At 44.8% G+C, this 16,843-nt stretch overlaps 2 protein-coding genes across 2 annotated transcripts in view; both read left to right on the top strand.

Moving 5' to 3' along the window:
- The window catches only part of CSUI_003151 (putative udp-n-acetylglucosamine--peptide n-acetylglucosaminyltransferase spindly), a 17,606-nt gene extending 7,897 nt beyond the window's left edge, over positions 1–9,709 (top strand). The window contains exons 8-14 of the mRNA XM_068063349.1: positions 72–301; positions 1,107–1,282; positions 2,003–2,417; positions 3,003–3,422; positions 4,069–4,251; positions 5,245–5,454; positions 5,765–9,709. Of these exons, the coding sequence (XP_067924676.1) occupies positions 72–301; positions 1,107–1,282; positions 2,003–2,417; positions 3,003–3,422; positions 4,069–4,251; positions 5,245–5,454; positions 5,765–5,926 (1,796 nt within the window). The 3' untranslated portion in view covers positions 5,927–9,709. The remainder of the gene's footprint in view (positions 1–71; positions 302–1,106; positions 1,283–2,002; positions 2,418–3,002; positions 3,423–4,068; positions 4,252–5,244; positions 5,455–5,764) is intronic.
- Positions 9,710–9,949: 240 nt separating this feature from the next.
- Positions 9,950–16,828, top strand: CSUI_003150 (glutamine type i). The gene is made up of 7 exons (XM_068063348.1): positions 9,950–11,204; positions 12,018–12,114; positions 12,508–12,665; positions 13,431–13,548; positions 14,028–14,566; positions 15,278–15,580; positions 16,397–16,828. Exons 1-7 carry the CDS (start codon positions 11,070–11,072, stop codon positions 16,493–16,495), a joined length of 1,449 nt encoding a protein of 482 aa, XP_067924675.1. The 5' UTR covers positions 9,950–11,069; the 3' UTR covers positions 16,496–16,828.
- Positions 16,829–16,843: the final 15 nt, after the last annotated feature.

The raw sequence follows: 16,843 nt of genomic DNA, 5'->3' as shown, positions 1-16,843 counted from the left end.
TGTATATATGTATGCATGTATGTGTACTTTGAGCTGTTGTCATATGGTGCGGTTTCGGGGGTTATGTACAGGAGTAGCATACGCAGAGCTAATGAAGTATGACCGGGCCTTAGTTAACTATCAGCTAGCAACGGCATTTAACCCTAACTGCGCGGAGGCTTACAACAACATGGGCGTGATCTATAAAGACCGAGAGAATCCGGACCAAGCTATTGCCTGCTACAAGAAAGCGCTGGCAATCCGTCCTGATTTCGCTCAGACCCTCAATAATCTCGGGGTTCTATACACCTGTACAGGAAAGGTAGGTTCTCAGAACATACATATGCATCTGTATACATTTATCTATATACTCTATAAGTCTACATAGATGCATTCAAGCCAACGAGCGGTTGGGGGCGTTTCAACTCTCTAGATGGCAGTGTCTCCACATATGCATGCATGCATATATGTATGTATGGCTTATGCATATACACTGTATGTTCTTGCGTGCAAGCATGTGTATCCTTGTTACCGTCTCTATAGGTTCAAAGCATCCATGTGATCTGGGTGAAGAAATATGTACACTACTGAGGTAACGGCCTGAAGAGTACGTTGGCACTCCTATGCAAGAGTGTCTGACTAGATAAGGGAGCGAGAGAGGCTTGCTTGTTTCATTATTTGCTGACGAAAAAGCAAACGACTTGTGATGCCTTGAATGTACTTTGCTTTCTCAGACACTATATGTATAGTTACCTTAACATAGGGGTAAACCTACAGGCGTTCCGCATTTTTCCACATAAGCTACTATGTCACTGAGGCACTTTTCCATCGTGACCACACACTGCAAGACTGCGCGCATTCTTTCGAGTGTCGCATCATCTCTAGTGCTCTCTACGCTAGACTTCTTCCTGCCCCTTCGTCTACACATGTTAACTTACAAGCATTCCAAGTGATACAGGGCACCTGTCTCTTTGTGTGCTCCCCGACATGCGTGTCATAGTCATTCATCTCTTGAGACCACACGTCATATGTGTGTAGGTGTGTGCTGTATGTAGACATAGTATTGTATAGTGCGCATGCAGCAGAGCCTTCTTTGTCGTTCGTTTTCTTTGCTATGCCGTCTGTAGATGTCCGAGGCTTTGCGTTATGCAATCAAAGCCATTGAAGTTTGCCCGGACTATGCTGAAGCTTACAATAATCTCGGAGTTCTTTATCGGGACGAAGGAGAAATCTCTCTCTCGATTCAAGCATATGACAGGTGTCTTGCATTAGATCCTCTGTCTCCGAATGCCTTTCACAACAAGTAAGTTTATATACGTGTTGCATCTGGATGAGAGAAGACAGGGTGTAAGTCAAGATGTGTAGCCACACTTAAAGAGCTATCGAATTGTAGAGATTCTCCTTCTCTATTGGGAGACTTATACTTCGGGACATCTTCTCTCTTTTTCTCTTCATAGATATATGTATCTCACTCTAGTGTGGATTCTCTGTCTCTCTCTGGAGATCTATTATACTGTGTCATTCTTTCCTTCTCTCTTTGCATGTGTCTATATATCTCTTCACCCTTCTTTCCGTTCCCCTGTGTATCTTCTGTACATACCCATATGAAGTCGCCCTTTAGGCGAGCCTCGCAACTTCACATACTCTGTCCTGAGAAGGTCTTCTTCTTCGTCTTCGTCGTGTTCTTCTTCTTCTTTGTTTGACTGGAAAAAGACTTCTCTGTCTACATCCTCCGAACCGTGTGCCCTCCTACGTCTCTCAGGTAAAGGTAGCCTGCTTCAACAGGCTACAGTCAATTCTTCTTCACACATGCAAGAAGAAGCTCCTTATCTATCCACTCAGCTACTAAGCCGGCTGTGTGTTTGCGGGTGATATCCTGTCTCGGCTCAGGTATTTGGTCAGATTCTGCATGCGTGGCATACAATGAGAGAACAAGAGATCAAGTGGACGAGGAGGAGATCTGCTTAACTTTCTTTCTTTCTTTCTTTGTCTCTCCGTATCATTTCGTTCTTTCTTTGTTTAGGTTACTAGCAATGAACTATTTGGAAGAGCTAAGAGAAGATGAGATTTTTAGGGTTTCCGAAGAGTGGGGAGATGCATTTCTTTCTCGAAGAAAGCAGTATACCTCATGGCTGTGTCCTCCGATAGAGATCCGACCAAGGAATCAAGAAGTTACACCTCATTCTTTTCAAAGCAACAGCATTCACGCGCTCTCGACTTCTTCTTCTTCTATCGTTTCTTCGTCGGTAACCCTATCTTCTTCTCCTGCTACGACGACGAGCACAGCGTCTCGCGTGATACGTGTGGGTTATATAGGGCCTGACTTCTTTACACATTCTGTCTCCTATTTCATACATACTCCCTTGATGTATCATGACGCCTCGAGATTCCACGTTACAGTCTATGCGAACGTCGTGCGAGAGGATGACAAGACACAGGTGAGATACAAACGAGAAAGAGGAGAGGAAAAGAACATTGCAGAGAAAACGTTTTGCGAGTGAAGAGAAAGATTGATGCTCTATCTGGATGATTGTATCTAGGGATTCTCTTAGGGACGGTCGATCGGCTTCGAAGGGTTCTTTCTTTTTCACTCTCTCTTTGTATGTCATGGAGATAGGTAGATAGATAGATAGGTACTGACGGCTAGATAGCTGTCTAAAAGGAGATACGGAGATAGATAGAGGAGGAGGTACAAGGGGGTAGGTAGCGACATGATGAATTTGTGTATGTGCCTTGTTCTTTCTCTAGATACAACTCTATATCTAAACACTGGTGCATGCATCTATGTATTGTGTAGCTACCCTCTATGTGTGAGCGCATATATATACGTATATATCCATTCTTCAAGCTTTTCTATCGCTTTCGTATCTTGGCTTTTCATCTTCTTCTTACGCCTCTGAAGGTCTCCATCTACACATCTCTATCTATCCCTCTGTGACTCTAGGTGAGGACATCAAGCATCTTTCATTTTTCCACATCTAGTAATCTCTTTGTCTGTCTCTTTTCTTTTGTTATCCCCCCAGATGTTTAAGACCTTACCGTCTAAGTGGAAATCTATCACTGGAATGCCTGATGGAGAGGTAGCCAAGATGATACGAGATGAAGATCAAATCGATATTCTTGTCGAGCTAGCTGGTCATACAGCCCACAATCGACTTGATGTCCTAGCTTATAAGCCGGCACCGATACAGGTTACATGGATTGGCTATCCAAATACAACAGGACTGAAGACAGTGGATTTCCGTATATCAGATTCAATTGCCGATCCACCCGATACTTTACAAAGGTTTACCGAAGAACTCGCTCGTCTCCCGCAGTGCTTTGTCAACTATCAGCCACCTCCCCTCCCTCTTGACACGCTTGTCGTTTCTCTTCCTCCCGTTCTAGAGAACGGATTCATTACCTTCGGATCTTTCAACAATCTCGCGAAGCTTGGGAAACAGGTCAGTCTTTCTTCCCCATGTAGAGGTGGAGAATATTTATCTATCCATCCATCTATTTTTGTTCTATCTATCTATCTTTAATCTATCTATCTTTAATCTATCTGCCCGACGCCGGGTTGGCTAGCATGTCATCATACGCTGAACACAGGGGAGGATTCCAAGCAAAGAGAGATAGACACCTAGAGACACGGATAGTTAGCTAGTTAGTTATCTACAAAGATAGGTAGATAGGGAAAGACTCTTGACGGATGCTGGCTGAGTTTCTCCGGGGTGTTTTCTCTCCTTTCTTTCGTCCTCATAAATTCCTACGTTTCTGTGAGAGACTGAAGGAGATCTCCATCTCACGTCTTACGGCGTAAGAAAGTAGTTTAGGGCTCCACGCAAATTTTTCTCCTTCAGTTAGTCTCACAAAGTGTCAAGACTGCGGCCTCGAACGGTCGTCGCTCACAGTAAAGGATGGCGGAAGGGAGTGGGGGAGAATACCGAAGTATCTCGTCCTTTCTTTCGTCATGTCCGTGGATAAGGAACGAATGTATGAAGACTGTGTGTGCGTGTATTGGGGGAGGTATGAAGGCCAAGAACGTCCTCTATCTGTATTTTGCTGTATCTCTCTTGTCTCCGTGATCTTGTTCTGCTCTCCCCCCAGGCCTTCCATGTGTGGAGCTCTGTTCTCCGGGCGCTCCCTACCAGCCGTCTTTTAGTTAAAGCACGACCGTTTGCGGATGCAGAAATGCGAAAGAAGTTTGTCAAGAAGTTCGAGCGCCAAGGCATTTCGTCTGATCGGATTGATACGATGGCTCTTATTCCTTCTTGTGCGGATCACCTCATGGTAAACCCTCTTCTGTCTTCTCCTGTGTTTTATGCACATATATGTATATACACACCTACGTAGGTAGAAAGCACCTACGCTATCCTGCATGCAGAGCAGGCGTTAAGAACATAAATGTCCTAGTTAGACTAGGGTGTATAGTAATGTGAATACTTACGTATTTGTATACTTACACTCAATACGCGTTTATACGGACTCACATACATACCTCTTTGTCTCTTCTTATATCCAGCACGATCTCTTCACTTGTAGTCTGCCGATGTGACTTTCTGTCGCATATTTGTGTATGTGTCTATGTATCTTTCTCTGTAATTCGTTTTATTCTCTACACGCAGATACACCTCATGTGCCTATAGAGAAGTGACTCTGTGAGGAAAAGAGACACTGTATGTTCACGAGCCCAACTCTTTGTACGGCTACCCCTAACGCCTATCAAGAAGAAGTAACATCTTCCGTCAGCCACTGTACACTCTGCTATCTCGCTTCTAGGGAAAGACACTTTTCTTTTCTTTTGCTAAAGATGTCCGATGGTTCGATCAAGTTTTATCTCTCTCCAGAGAGATAGATATTTCTTCCATACCGACATGTGATGTATAGATATATATATATATCAGCCTATTGAGGTGTCTATAACTGTAGACCAGCGAAGATACTATTGCTTGTGTATACTGGTACTTGTATAGTGCGTGCTCTTGTCCGAGTCGGGTTGACTGAAGAGAGGGCGATTTTTCCAAGTCATTCCAAGAAGCCATACAGTCGACCTTTTGCCTGAATGTAAAGCCATACAGCCAAGCATAGGTGTGAAGAAGAAACAAAAGAAAAATTGTTGATGCTCTCGCCATTCTCTCTGTCCTTTTCTCTGTCCCTCTCTTCTTCATGTTGAATTATCGAGGTAGACAAGATAGAGTCTCTAAAAAGATCGTCGGTAGACTTGCGTGTCGCTTCATTTCCTTTTCACTTTTTTCCTTTTCTCTTTCTTTCTTGGTCTTGTAGGTGTACTGTCTAGTAGATATAGCACTCGATTCCTTTCCATATGCAGGAACGACAACTACGTGTGAAGCCCTTCTGATGGGCGTTCCTGTTCTTTCGCTGAGGAGACAGCATTGTCATGCCACCAATGTAGGCGCGACTCTTCTCCAGTATTACGGCTTTCCTGAGCTTATTGCTGATACACCTGAAGACTATGTTCATCGGGCTGTCGAGGTAAGCAAGACAGGGAGACAGGGAGGGAGGGAAGATGTGCTGGAGAGACAAGTTTCCAGTCATTCCACGGGGGTTCTAATACCTTCCTGGAAGCCACAGGAGTTCATCTATCTATCTTTAATCTATGTATCTATCTCCCGTTAATATATCCATCTATCTATCTATCTATCTACCTGTAACCTATCTATCTATCTATGTAGGGCGAGTAAAGACAGTCAAAGGTTCAGCCGACAGGATAGACATAGGTGTTTGATAAAGGAGAGAGGCTTGGTCTTGCTGTCTTTGTGCGTTCCCTCCTTTGACCACTCAGCTTGCTGGAGACGTGGCAAGGCTGAAGAAGTATCGCCAGTCTATCCGTGCTGCGATCTTAGAGAGGGCATCGAAGTCAAGGGCAGAGGAGTTCACCCGAGATTTAGAAGACATGTACTGTCAGATGATCCTGAAGAAGAAAGACCGTTTCTCTCATGTTTGAGAGTGTGGGTCTATTGCCCCGAAGAGGGCCCACACATAATAGACAAAAGGAAACTTCTTTCCTCTAAAGCCGAAAAGAGAGAAGGAGAAGGGGCACGAAGCTTTCTTGTTGCAAAAGAACTAGCGGAGAGAGATGCGATGCTGTATCTCCTTCCTCCTCATGATCGAATGGTAGCAGCAGAAGTCGTCTTTCTTTTCTTCGAAGGCGGATCTGAAACAGCTTAACGCTTCTGAAATAAGAGAGAGAATATCCAAAGCCTTCTAAAGCGATTCTTCTCCGATGCCTGGCAATGAGCCATCGCCGCAGTGACAAACCATCGGTCATCTCTGTGTCTGCAGCTACCCCTGTTAAGCGAAGAATTCTTTCAAGCGTCGATATATCGATGTGATGTGTCTCTACACTGAAATAGGTGAAACGACCTAGGTGGGAGACTAACCAAGATTTCGTGTAGTAGGAGTGATATATCTGTTTTCGTTCACTTCACAGTATATGGAATCTTCTTGGCTCCTTCCTTGCCATTCTGTGGTATGAGAGAAATATTTGACTAGCCAACTATTTGACTGGGCCTCGTCTATTTCCTTTTAACGCATCGCCGCCTCTTGTAGCGAGAGGTAGAGAAAGAGGAGCGTCTTCGATTGCAAGACACCAGGCACAGAGAGAAGGAAAGAACGAAGGAGAATGGGGAAGAAAGAACGGAATATAAGATGAAGGAAGCAAAGGCTCTCCTTTACTTTTATTGCCGGTCATTCTTGATGCCTCGAATGATATTCACAGCTTAGTACTTGTTAGGGAAAGGAAGGAGTGAAGGTGGGAGATCTTTTTCTCTTTCTTTCTTCGGTTGATTTGGTTATCTCTTGCCTTGATTTGAGGTAGTTATGGCGAGAGAATGCTCTGTCTGTTCGCGTTTGTTGATGTGTCTATGGGCCTATCCAAAGGCTGCACTGACGGGCGACGGGGCGTTGCCTCTGTATGGAGTGTATGCGCGGCCCCGGAGGGAGAAGGACATGACCACCTTGATGATCGTCTCTCCATAACTGCCTCTGTTTGCCAACTATCTATCTATCTATCTTTGATCTATCTATCTTTAATCTATTTATCTTTGTTCTGTCTATCTTTTTCTTGTGATGACTTGTCAAGATCATGATACCATCCTGCTTGATCAGTCCTCCACGTAGGAGCAGCCAGGCTCTTGGAGCTCGTCTTCGTATGGAACTCCTGACTGAGCGACCATCGAGATGATAGATGTCTCGATGGTTCCTTCATGCCTTATTAGAAGTCTGTTGAGCTTTGTTTGACAGAGACGCATGGCGGCCGTCGTCAGCCCAGCGTGTCGTGAGGTGTGGGGTGAAGTCCCCTGTATTCTATTCTTTTCTGTTTCCTTTTCTATTTTTCGTCGGAGGGAAGGAAGACGGGCATTCGTCTATTCCTCATGCAATCAAGATGCCCTTTCTGCATTTGTATCCTCCCACCTACGTATATATATAGAGAGAGAGTCACACATATCTTCTGTTCAAGCCAGAGACAGGTGTTCGTTCTGTACTCCCCTTCCTCATCTTCGCTTGTTGGTCGTAAAGGAGGGATGTGTCTGTATGAGAGATATGAAAAGAATGAGAGGCAGGTTCTTCAACGGGGAGGGCGCATTCAGCGAAGTCATAAAACATGCTTTGCGTCTATTCGGCTAATCGCCATGAAAAGAAGAAGAGAAAAGAGAAGAAGGAGGACAAGAAGGCCAAGAAAGGTTCAATATGAGCTTCAAGATCATTTGTTGCGTAGTCGTCAATCTTACATATGTCTTGTGCGCGAAGAAAAAGAAGAAGAAAAGAAGCATGTACCTTCTCGCCGTATGCTGCGCCGCGTCGTGCTGCGGCTGGTGCCGAGGAGGCCGTCATTATACGGGAGGGAGTTTTGCCCCAGTTGATACCTATCTATTTGAATGGCGGGTCATGGTGTATTTTTAGTAGAGGAGGTGGAGGTGACCGGCGCCGGGGTGGGCGAGAGACAGGTGCCCCTCGATGGTGACAGTCTTGCGACTTGTCAGAAACGAAGGCGACGGTGATAGAATGTGCATGTGCACATACATCCACACCGTGGACCAGAGCGTGTGTATGTGTGTATTTTTGATGGAGGAAGGGGAATATCTGTCTTGGAGAAAACAGCACGAAAGTTGTCCTGTTTAGTGATTTGTCGTCATCTCCTTTTGTATGGAAAGGAACTCTTTCCATAACCCAAATCAGGTTATCTCGGTGATGGGGATGATGCCCATCACTTAAGCTCCTTGTTAATCAATCAAGGGGAAAACCGGCTGCGGCGACTGCTCTTTTCTTTTTCAACTGCACGAGACAAAAAGAACATGCAAAAGGACACTCGCAGAGCTACTGAGACGTCAAACGAAACGACGACAGCCCCGTCTGGTGCATGTGTAGACATGACTGTGTAAGCATGAGTGTGTGGGTGTATATGTATGTAGGCGTGTGTATGTATAGTTATGAATCGGATGTTTTCGTGTATCCGCATGTATGCGTGCTAGCAGCTACACGCATGTATGTATGTAGGTGTTGGAGAAGGGCGTCACCGTCCGATAGAAATCCTCGATAGCTACACCATTGTTTCTCCTGGGCAAGCACGACGGATCTCTGGGACTGGTGACTGACTACTATGCTCTAAACGCTATTAGGATTGACCACCCCGAGTACTGCTCCCACGATTCATGATCTGATCATGAAGCGGTCGGTCAGGCCAAGTGGTTCAGAAGCTTGATTCTCCCAGGGGGTCGCATGAAGTCGAAGGCGCTAAGGAGGGCTCACCGGAGACTGCTTTTCGAGGGTACCCTTCGATTCAGAGTGAAGACACCTCCCGGTCTACCAGAACCTCCTTCTACCTTTGGGGGCTTAGGCAGAATATGCATGAAATGGATAAACTTGTGGTGGTTTGCTTGGTGACGTTCGTATCCTTCCGTAAACTATGCAAGACCACGAGCGGCATCTACATATAGTTTCAATCCCGGGAGACGGGGGAACACCGCCTCGTGGTCAAACTGTCTAGGTGTGAATTCGCGACTTGAAGGGTACAAAATTCGCGTTAGATAGGGAGTACGCCTGGATTCTTGTGGGCTCGGACAAAAGCAGAGCGGGATGGCGAGTCTGTGTGCCCAAGGGTGACCCGCACAAAAGCCTTCTAGAACAGTTTCATAATGGTGTTTAACGGAGCGCCCAGGGCCAAACCTCACGACTATGAGGGTCCTTAGTTGTCGCTTGGCGTACCGGATCTAACCTTTTTTGAAGTAAATGGAGAGGTCTGGGCGAATGGGTTGAAACTCGGCTAATCGCACGTGCACGGAGCTGCAGCGGCGACGGGAGGTTGTGGTTAGCCAAGCCCTGGGATCGCTCTGGGTCAGGTCTCTTCAAGGAGGAAACAGTGGAAACTTGCGGACAAGTGGTCCCTTCACCAGAAGTGAACAGAAATCTTAACCTTCTGACATCGGGTGACGCGGAGTCGACTGCGGCTTGTTGCTCGCCGAGTCATGGAATGCCCTTGCTTTGCTTTTCGACAGCAACGAATGGATGAATGAATGGATCTCCATTCTAACAGTGCATGATGTGTCTATCTTCATAGTAGCTATGATGGCTCGTGTTCCTCATCAAGCTGGTTCTTCGCCTTCAACGTGTGATAAATGTGGCCGATGGAAGTTAGATGAGAAGGGTTGAGCTATTTTCTTCTCTTTCTTGGATGATTGTGTCTTTCTTTCTTTTCGTGAAGAACATCCATTTGTTAAGTATCTGCTCTAGATACATCGGAAACCCAAGAAGATGAAGGCGATCGATCCCCCCTCGGTTGCTCGCATCGTACTCCTTTCTCATTAGGTAGAGCGTTAAAGCCAGATGGGGTGTGAAACAAACAGACCTCTCTTTGCTCGGATTGCAAGATATCTAGGAGCATCAAGTCTCTACGATTCTATGGCCTCGCTAGAGAAAAAGCAGTCAGCAGTGTGCTTACACTGGGATGAGGGTTGTGTGGATGACTAGATGTGAGTTAGCATCTATCAACAAAGATAGTCATGTTCTCCTTCCGTTTCCTTCTCCTCTTTCTTTTTCTTATTCTATGAGAAGAAAATGTAGAAGAACTACGTGGCTTGGTGATCTCCAAGCTTTCGAATAGCCGACCATCAGCCCACCCCTCAACTGCCATCACTCATCAAATCAATCGACAGACAAAGGAGCAGACGACTTCTGAGCCAACGACCATCGCGAAGAAAGACTCTGCGACGGCGCTCTTCCTCCTTCTTCCCTGCGTCCCGCTTCTTTGACGTCCATCGGACTTCTTCAGCCATTCATTTCTTCTTTCCTTTACATGTTTTTTTGTCATTCTAGCTGACAATGAGCAACCCATCAAAAGCTACCTGGAGAATATACGGGCCGGGCGATTCATGTTCTTCTCCTCTTTCTCATCGTCGTCTTGGCACGACGACTTCCCTTCGACATCTTGGTCATCTTCTTGATCGTCTTCTTTTGAAGGTCCGTGCTATCTTAACAAAACCAGTAGAGACTTTCAGCTTTCTACCTTTCGCATCTTTCCACTTTTCGTGTCTTCTTTTCTTCTAAAGAAGTCGCTACTTCTTCGTGTGAGTGGCCTGCTTCTCCAAAGATACACACACCTAGAGGGGTCCAACAGATGAAGAGGAGAGAACTCCATCTTCTCCTGGGGTTTCCATCTTAGCTATGACGTCGAGAGCTTTCTTTTTTGTCTCTTTACTCTTTCTCCCTTGAGGCAGAAACCCTATTCATTCATTGTAGAGTTCCATTCTTTCTTTGCTTCTCACTCTCTTACTTCTCTTCCTCATTCAGTAACCGTCTCTCCCCTACCTCTCCCGTCTTTCCGTTCTTTCTTTTCTCTTCTTGTGTCTGTGTGCGAATGAATTCTTTCTTCTTTTTCAACTACCAGCTACGGATAGAATCTGTCCATATGGCAGAACTTCCTTTTCTAGCTATCTCCCCACACCTTGTGAATGAAGATTGAGCCTTTCAGTAAGACCTCTTTCTCTTCGCTTTTCCCTCTTCAACCTTATTTCTTCCTGCCTTTCTTCCTTTCTTTCTCTTAATCGAGAAGACAGACACTCCTTTCTAGAGAAGAAAGATAGCTATCCAACATGTCGCTTGCTACGCCCTTCAAGAACGCCAGCGAAATGCTGGATTATGTGCGGAAAAACGAAGTTCAGCTAGTCGACTGCTGTTTCGTAGATCCTATGGGTCTATGGCATCACTGCAGCATGCATGTCTCTCAGGTAAGGAGACACACCCTCACCACTATCTACCACACAAGGACGCGAGAGAGAAGATAAAAAAAAACCCAAGGAACATACAAGTCAAAGACGATGGGTACGGATGTAGAGAAGGAGACGAGACAAGCGAAGAGACAGGGAGGGAAACACTCGAATAGTAGCCGAGATCATGATCTATCATACATAAACTGAGAATGAAGATCTCTGGACCAAGTCTCCCTTTGTGTGGGTTGGAGAGGTCTAGGAAGTGTTTGCAAGTGTCAGGTATAGATAGACAGGTCTCAATGTAGACGCTTGGAGGAACTTCATGTAGGGTGCATACCTACAGACAACCTCTGCTATAGTTGCCCTTGAGACTCACATAACGTTGGTTAGGACTCCACTGCTGTCTGTCTCCTGCTGTGTGCCTGTCATGTGTATATCTGCAGTAGAGACACACATCTATCCAACTTTAATCTATCTATCTATCAATACTGCTCTGTCCCCGTGTATATATATATCTCTTCACACTTGTGTATATATATGCCTGTATAGATAATCTATGTACCTTTTTACAGCACGCAGATGTATCTCAGCAGTATACGTGCACATGGGTATCTAGTGCAGTCTTCTAATACCTGTCCATACATATACATACATATACATCTCTCTCTCTCTATATATATATATATTGGCGACGTACATTTCCACCTTGATACATCGATTTCGAGCATCAATCTCTCCCTCTGTATAAATGTGTATGTTTCCCAACTGGAAGACCTTCATTCTCCATCTAACTCACAAATGGTAGGTGAATCTCTTGTCCTGACGTGACAGGTAGATGAGAAAGCACTTCAGGACGGATTCGCTTTTGATGGCTCTTCGATTCGCCTCTTTGCTTCAGTTGCATGCTCTGACATGTCGATGATCCCTGGTGAGTCTAGGGAAAGAGAACTAGACCAATCAACAACACCCGCCTGACAAGAAAAAAGAAAAGAGACATATCTCTCCACTTCAAACCTTTCTCTTCATCTTCCTCCTACTTGCTCTCCCCCTTTTTCCTACTGATACATAGAAATGAATTGACACATCTATCTATCTTTAGTCTATCATTAATCTATCTATCTCTAATCTATCTATCTATAGACTATTTGCCTCTGTGGTCCTTCAGTCATCTGCAGCTCTTTCTATCGGTCGTGCTTACTCCCTTGTTCATTCTGCTGTAGTGCATGATGCAGGTATCTCGTTGTCATTGCGGAGATTACAGGAAGCGCGTACATCCTCTTTTCTCTCTCTCTCTGTCTTTCTAATGTGAAATGTTCTACAGATCCAACGACGTGCTGGATTGATCCTTTTCAAGATCATAAAGTGTTGCATGTGACTTGTGATATAAGTGGCCCCGACGGTCATGAGCTTCTTCGCTGTCCTAGAAGGATTGCGAGGAGATGTGAGGAATGGGTCAAAACTCTAGGCATTGCAGATCACGTAAGATATCCCAGACGACCAGACAAAAGATCCAATCCAGAGGACATGCGTGTGCATATATATACATATATATATATATGTATATATATGTATGTATACATATATATATGTATATGTTTGTATGTGCGTATATGCGTGTAAGGTCCTGCACGTGTGTGTATGCATGTGTTTGTCTCTATACGTGTGTATAGGCGTGTATGCATCTGTATGTTGCTCTATACTGCCACCATGTGCCTGTATATGAGTAGTACATATCTGTATCTGCATACGAATGTGTGCATGTAAATGTAGTCTCCGTCTATGTATGTATGACTGTCTAGGTAGGTGGATGCATTTTTGTATTAAGGGTGTGTATGGAAATATGAAGACGGAATGATGTGAAGGAAATGTGCCGAACTCAGACAATTTCCGAAGCGTGACTTTCTGTCACCTCGTATGCCTGCATGCACAAATAGTCTAGACGCAATTATACTCACCCTTGCCTCCCTATAAGCAATCTTATGCATATATATATATATATGCATATATATGCATAAGATTGCATATGATACGCATATATATATATATATGTATGCGTATATGTAAATATGATTGGACATTTTCTCATGCTTCACCAATCCGTTCACTTTCTACATGCACCGACTATATCTATCTATCTTTCATCTATCTACCTATCTAGCTGTCTTTAATCTATCTATGTTCAATCCATCTGTCTATCTCTCACTTTTGGAGATGTGTTCGTTTGCCTATATTTTCTTCATTTAGATTTACATCGGACCAGAGGCGGAGTTCTTCATTCTCGACGACGTGCGGTATCGATGCTCCCCAAACAAGATGAGCTACGAGGTCGACTGTGCCGATGAAGGAGCCTGGAATACCGATGGTCGGGGCAGGGACACTCACCCCACACCCTCTCTCCTCTTCTCTTTCTCACTACCTACACACATATATACGTACATACATCTATACAGATATACACCTATCCATGCATACATATAGAGGTGCATACATGAGTGTGCTCTCCTCCCTATAGTTGATACCTACAGAAGTGTATATGTACGCTCTTCTTGTTGTCTATATCATGTATCGAAATCTCTTTTAGAACGTATGTCTTCATAAAGATGCAAGGACAGACGGTGACGCAAACCCCGGTCTCTTCACTCTTTTGGGTTGTCTCCTTCCTCTTTTCTCTCCATGGCTGTATCTTATTCTTTTGACGGAGATGTACTGTAAATCGCCTCACCTCTCCTCTCAAGCCGTCTCTACATCTCCACTCGCCCACTGTGTTGTCGTATTCTCCTCCTCCTCCTCATCTTCTTCTCCTCGTTGTCTTGTTTCTCTGGCTCTTTTTCGTCTTTTCAGCGGTCATAACGACGTCATCTGGCTCTCGCAATCTCGGGCATCGCCTGCCTCATAAGAAAGCTTACTTTCCTGTTGCGCCTCTTGACAAGAGCGCAAATCTTCGCACCGAGATGCTTCTTACCATGGGAGACATAGGCATTCCTATAGAGAAACACCATCACGAAGTGGGGAATTGCCAGCATGAACTTGGATTTACTTTTCGAACTCTTGTAGACGCCGCGGATTGTATGATGGCGTATAAGTATGTCGTGAAGAATGTAGCGCAGAAAGCAGGCAAAACAGCGACCTTCATGCCGAAGCCCCTCGCTGGAGATTGTGGGTCAGGGATGCATAGTCATCAATCTCTATGGAAAGACGGAAAGAATCTCTTTTTCGATGAGAAGGGAAGCTATATGAAGCTGTCTCAGATAGCTCTATGGTATATAGGGGGGCTCTTGAAGCATGCAAGCGCGGTTCTCGCTTTCACCAACTCGACGACCAACTCTTACAAGAGACTTGTCCCTGGATATGAAGCGCCTTGCCGTCTTACCTACTCGAAGGTAACGTCTTTAAGAGAAAGAGAGAGGGGAGGAAAAGGATCGGGGTTTCTCACAATGATGTGAATGGATACACAGGGAGGACGGGGCGTAGGGGAGGGAGGAGCAACACTCTATGGCTCATACAGAGGACAGAGGTCTAGAGTTGATGGCGACAGTCATCATGAACAGAATTGTCCATCAGTCTTCTTGTATAAGGACGTATCTATCTTTCTTTAATCTATCTATCTTATATCTTGAATCTATCTATCTATATGTAGAGATGTGGATATATGTGTATACAGGCATATATCGAACATGGGTTTATTCCTTCTTCTCGTATAGCCGCTGTATACATAGGTGTATATGTGTCCACATGTAGTAGTATGTAGGATGAGTTTGATCGTCTTCATGTGGAGGCCCCTGCCAAGGGATTCATGTGCTTTTTCATGAATGTTTTGCATGTCCTGATGAGCCTTCTTTCTACCAAGCTCACGAAATCTCCCTTACTGCTATAATAGGAATTTCATCCCCACTTCTCCTTCTTCTCTGTACTTCTTCTCGATAGATCTGGGACAGAAGCTTCTCTCTTCGTCTCCCTCCCCTCTCTTCTGTCCTCTCACTTCACGCGCATGCGCATGTTGACTTGCGTGTTCTTCCATTCTCCCTCCCTATGGATGGCGCGTGTGTATGTGTGTATCGATCTTCGTTCCTTTTTGTGTATCGATGCGGCAGGGCAATCGAAGTGCGGCTATAAGAATTCCTCTCTGCGACGGAGACAATCCTAAAGCGAAGAGACTTGAGTTCAGATGCCCCGATGCAGCCGGGTGTCCCTACCTCAGTTTCACGGCTATGGTCATGGCGGGGATCGATGGTATTCGAAAGAGAATCGATCCTCCCCCACCTGTCGATTCTGATGCTTCTCATCTCACTTCTGACGTACAAGGCGTTAAGAATACACCTGCCTCACTAAAGGAGGTTCTCGATGCTCTTGAAGAGGATCACGACTTTCTTCTCGAGGGAGGTGTCTTCACAAAGGTCAGTTGTTTCTCTTCTTCTTCTTCTCGCTCACCCTCTCTTTCTTCTTTCTTCTCTGCCTGTGTATGTCTTTCTTTACGCTTCATATGTCTCTCTCTTTCTTCCTCCATATATGAGAGTAGATCTGTTAAGACAGGACTGACCTGTATATCTACGACTGCGATATCATACATGGTCGTGCTTGAGGTACCTAGGAGAGAGGAGAGAAGGAGGGGGACGGAGACGTTGCTTGGCTTACATCGACGTCACATGGCCTCGCATGCACCACTCTATTAATCTATCTATCCTGAATCTATCTATTCATCTATCTTTAATCTATCTATCTATCTATCTATCTTTAATCTATGTAGAGAGAGATTCCTAGGTGTATGTCGACAGGCTGTGTGATATTCGTGGGTGGTACGATTCTTGGTAGATTAGATAAGTGTAGATAAGTGTTGTATGTCTATGTATGTATGTATATGTATGTATGTATATGTATGTATGTATATGTATGTATGTATGTATGTATGTATGTATATGTATGTATGTATATGTATGTATGTCTGTATACACGTACAGACACACGTTGCTTGCAAGCGTTTCTTCTTGCTTTCTTCTCTCCAAAGACCGAGTAAAGTAAAGTCTCTCTTCCCTCGGTATTCTCATAGCCGGAGCCCCTGGGGGTTACACCGTACTTCAAACCTATGCGTAACTCTACCGAGATGCATTCCCTCTTTCTTTCTTTCTTTCTTTCTCACTCTTTCTTTCATTCTTTTCTTCTTCATTTCCTTCTTTCCCTCTTTCTCTTTCTTCTCTTTGTGTGGTATCTTTTAGGACTTTATATTGGCGTACATCGATATGAAGAGAGGCGAAGTCGCTGCAGTGGACTTAACGACACATCCGCGGGAGTATGAGCTCTACTTTCATTGCTAAAGAGGGAGAGATATCCAAAGATAGATGCCTGCTAGAGAAAAAGAAGAAGGAGAAGTCTTTCTCTTCTTCTTGTTCCTCGCCCCAACTTGAAGAGCAGAAAGACCTGCAAGAGATCTAGATTCGCTTCGATCTTTTTGTTTCAAAGAGATAGATAGGAGCTACCTTCTGCTTGTGGGGGGTGGATGTAAACAATCTCTGGTTTATCTTAACTGAAGAGAAGAAGAAAGAGAATGAAAGAGATCGTACAAAGAGAACAAGAGAGAAAGAGAATATTGGGGCAGCTAGATCATAGTGGTCGTTTTAGCAACGAGAGACATGGAGAGATCACAGGGACAGGGGGAGGGAGTA

Source organism: Cystoisospora suis, assembly GCF_002600585.1.
Source record: "Cystoisospora suis strain Wien I chromosome Unknown contig_1367, whole genome shotgun sequence".
Taxonomy (NCBI): Eukaryota; Apicomplexa; class Conoidasida; order Eucoccidiorida; family Sarcocystidae; genus Cystoisospora; species Cystoisospora suis.
This window is presented reverse-complemented; position numbering and strand designations above follow the sequence as displayed.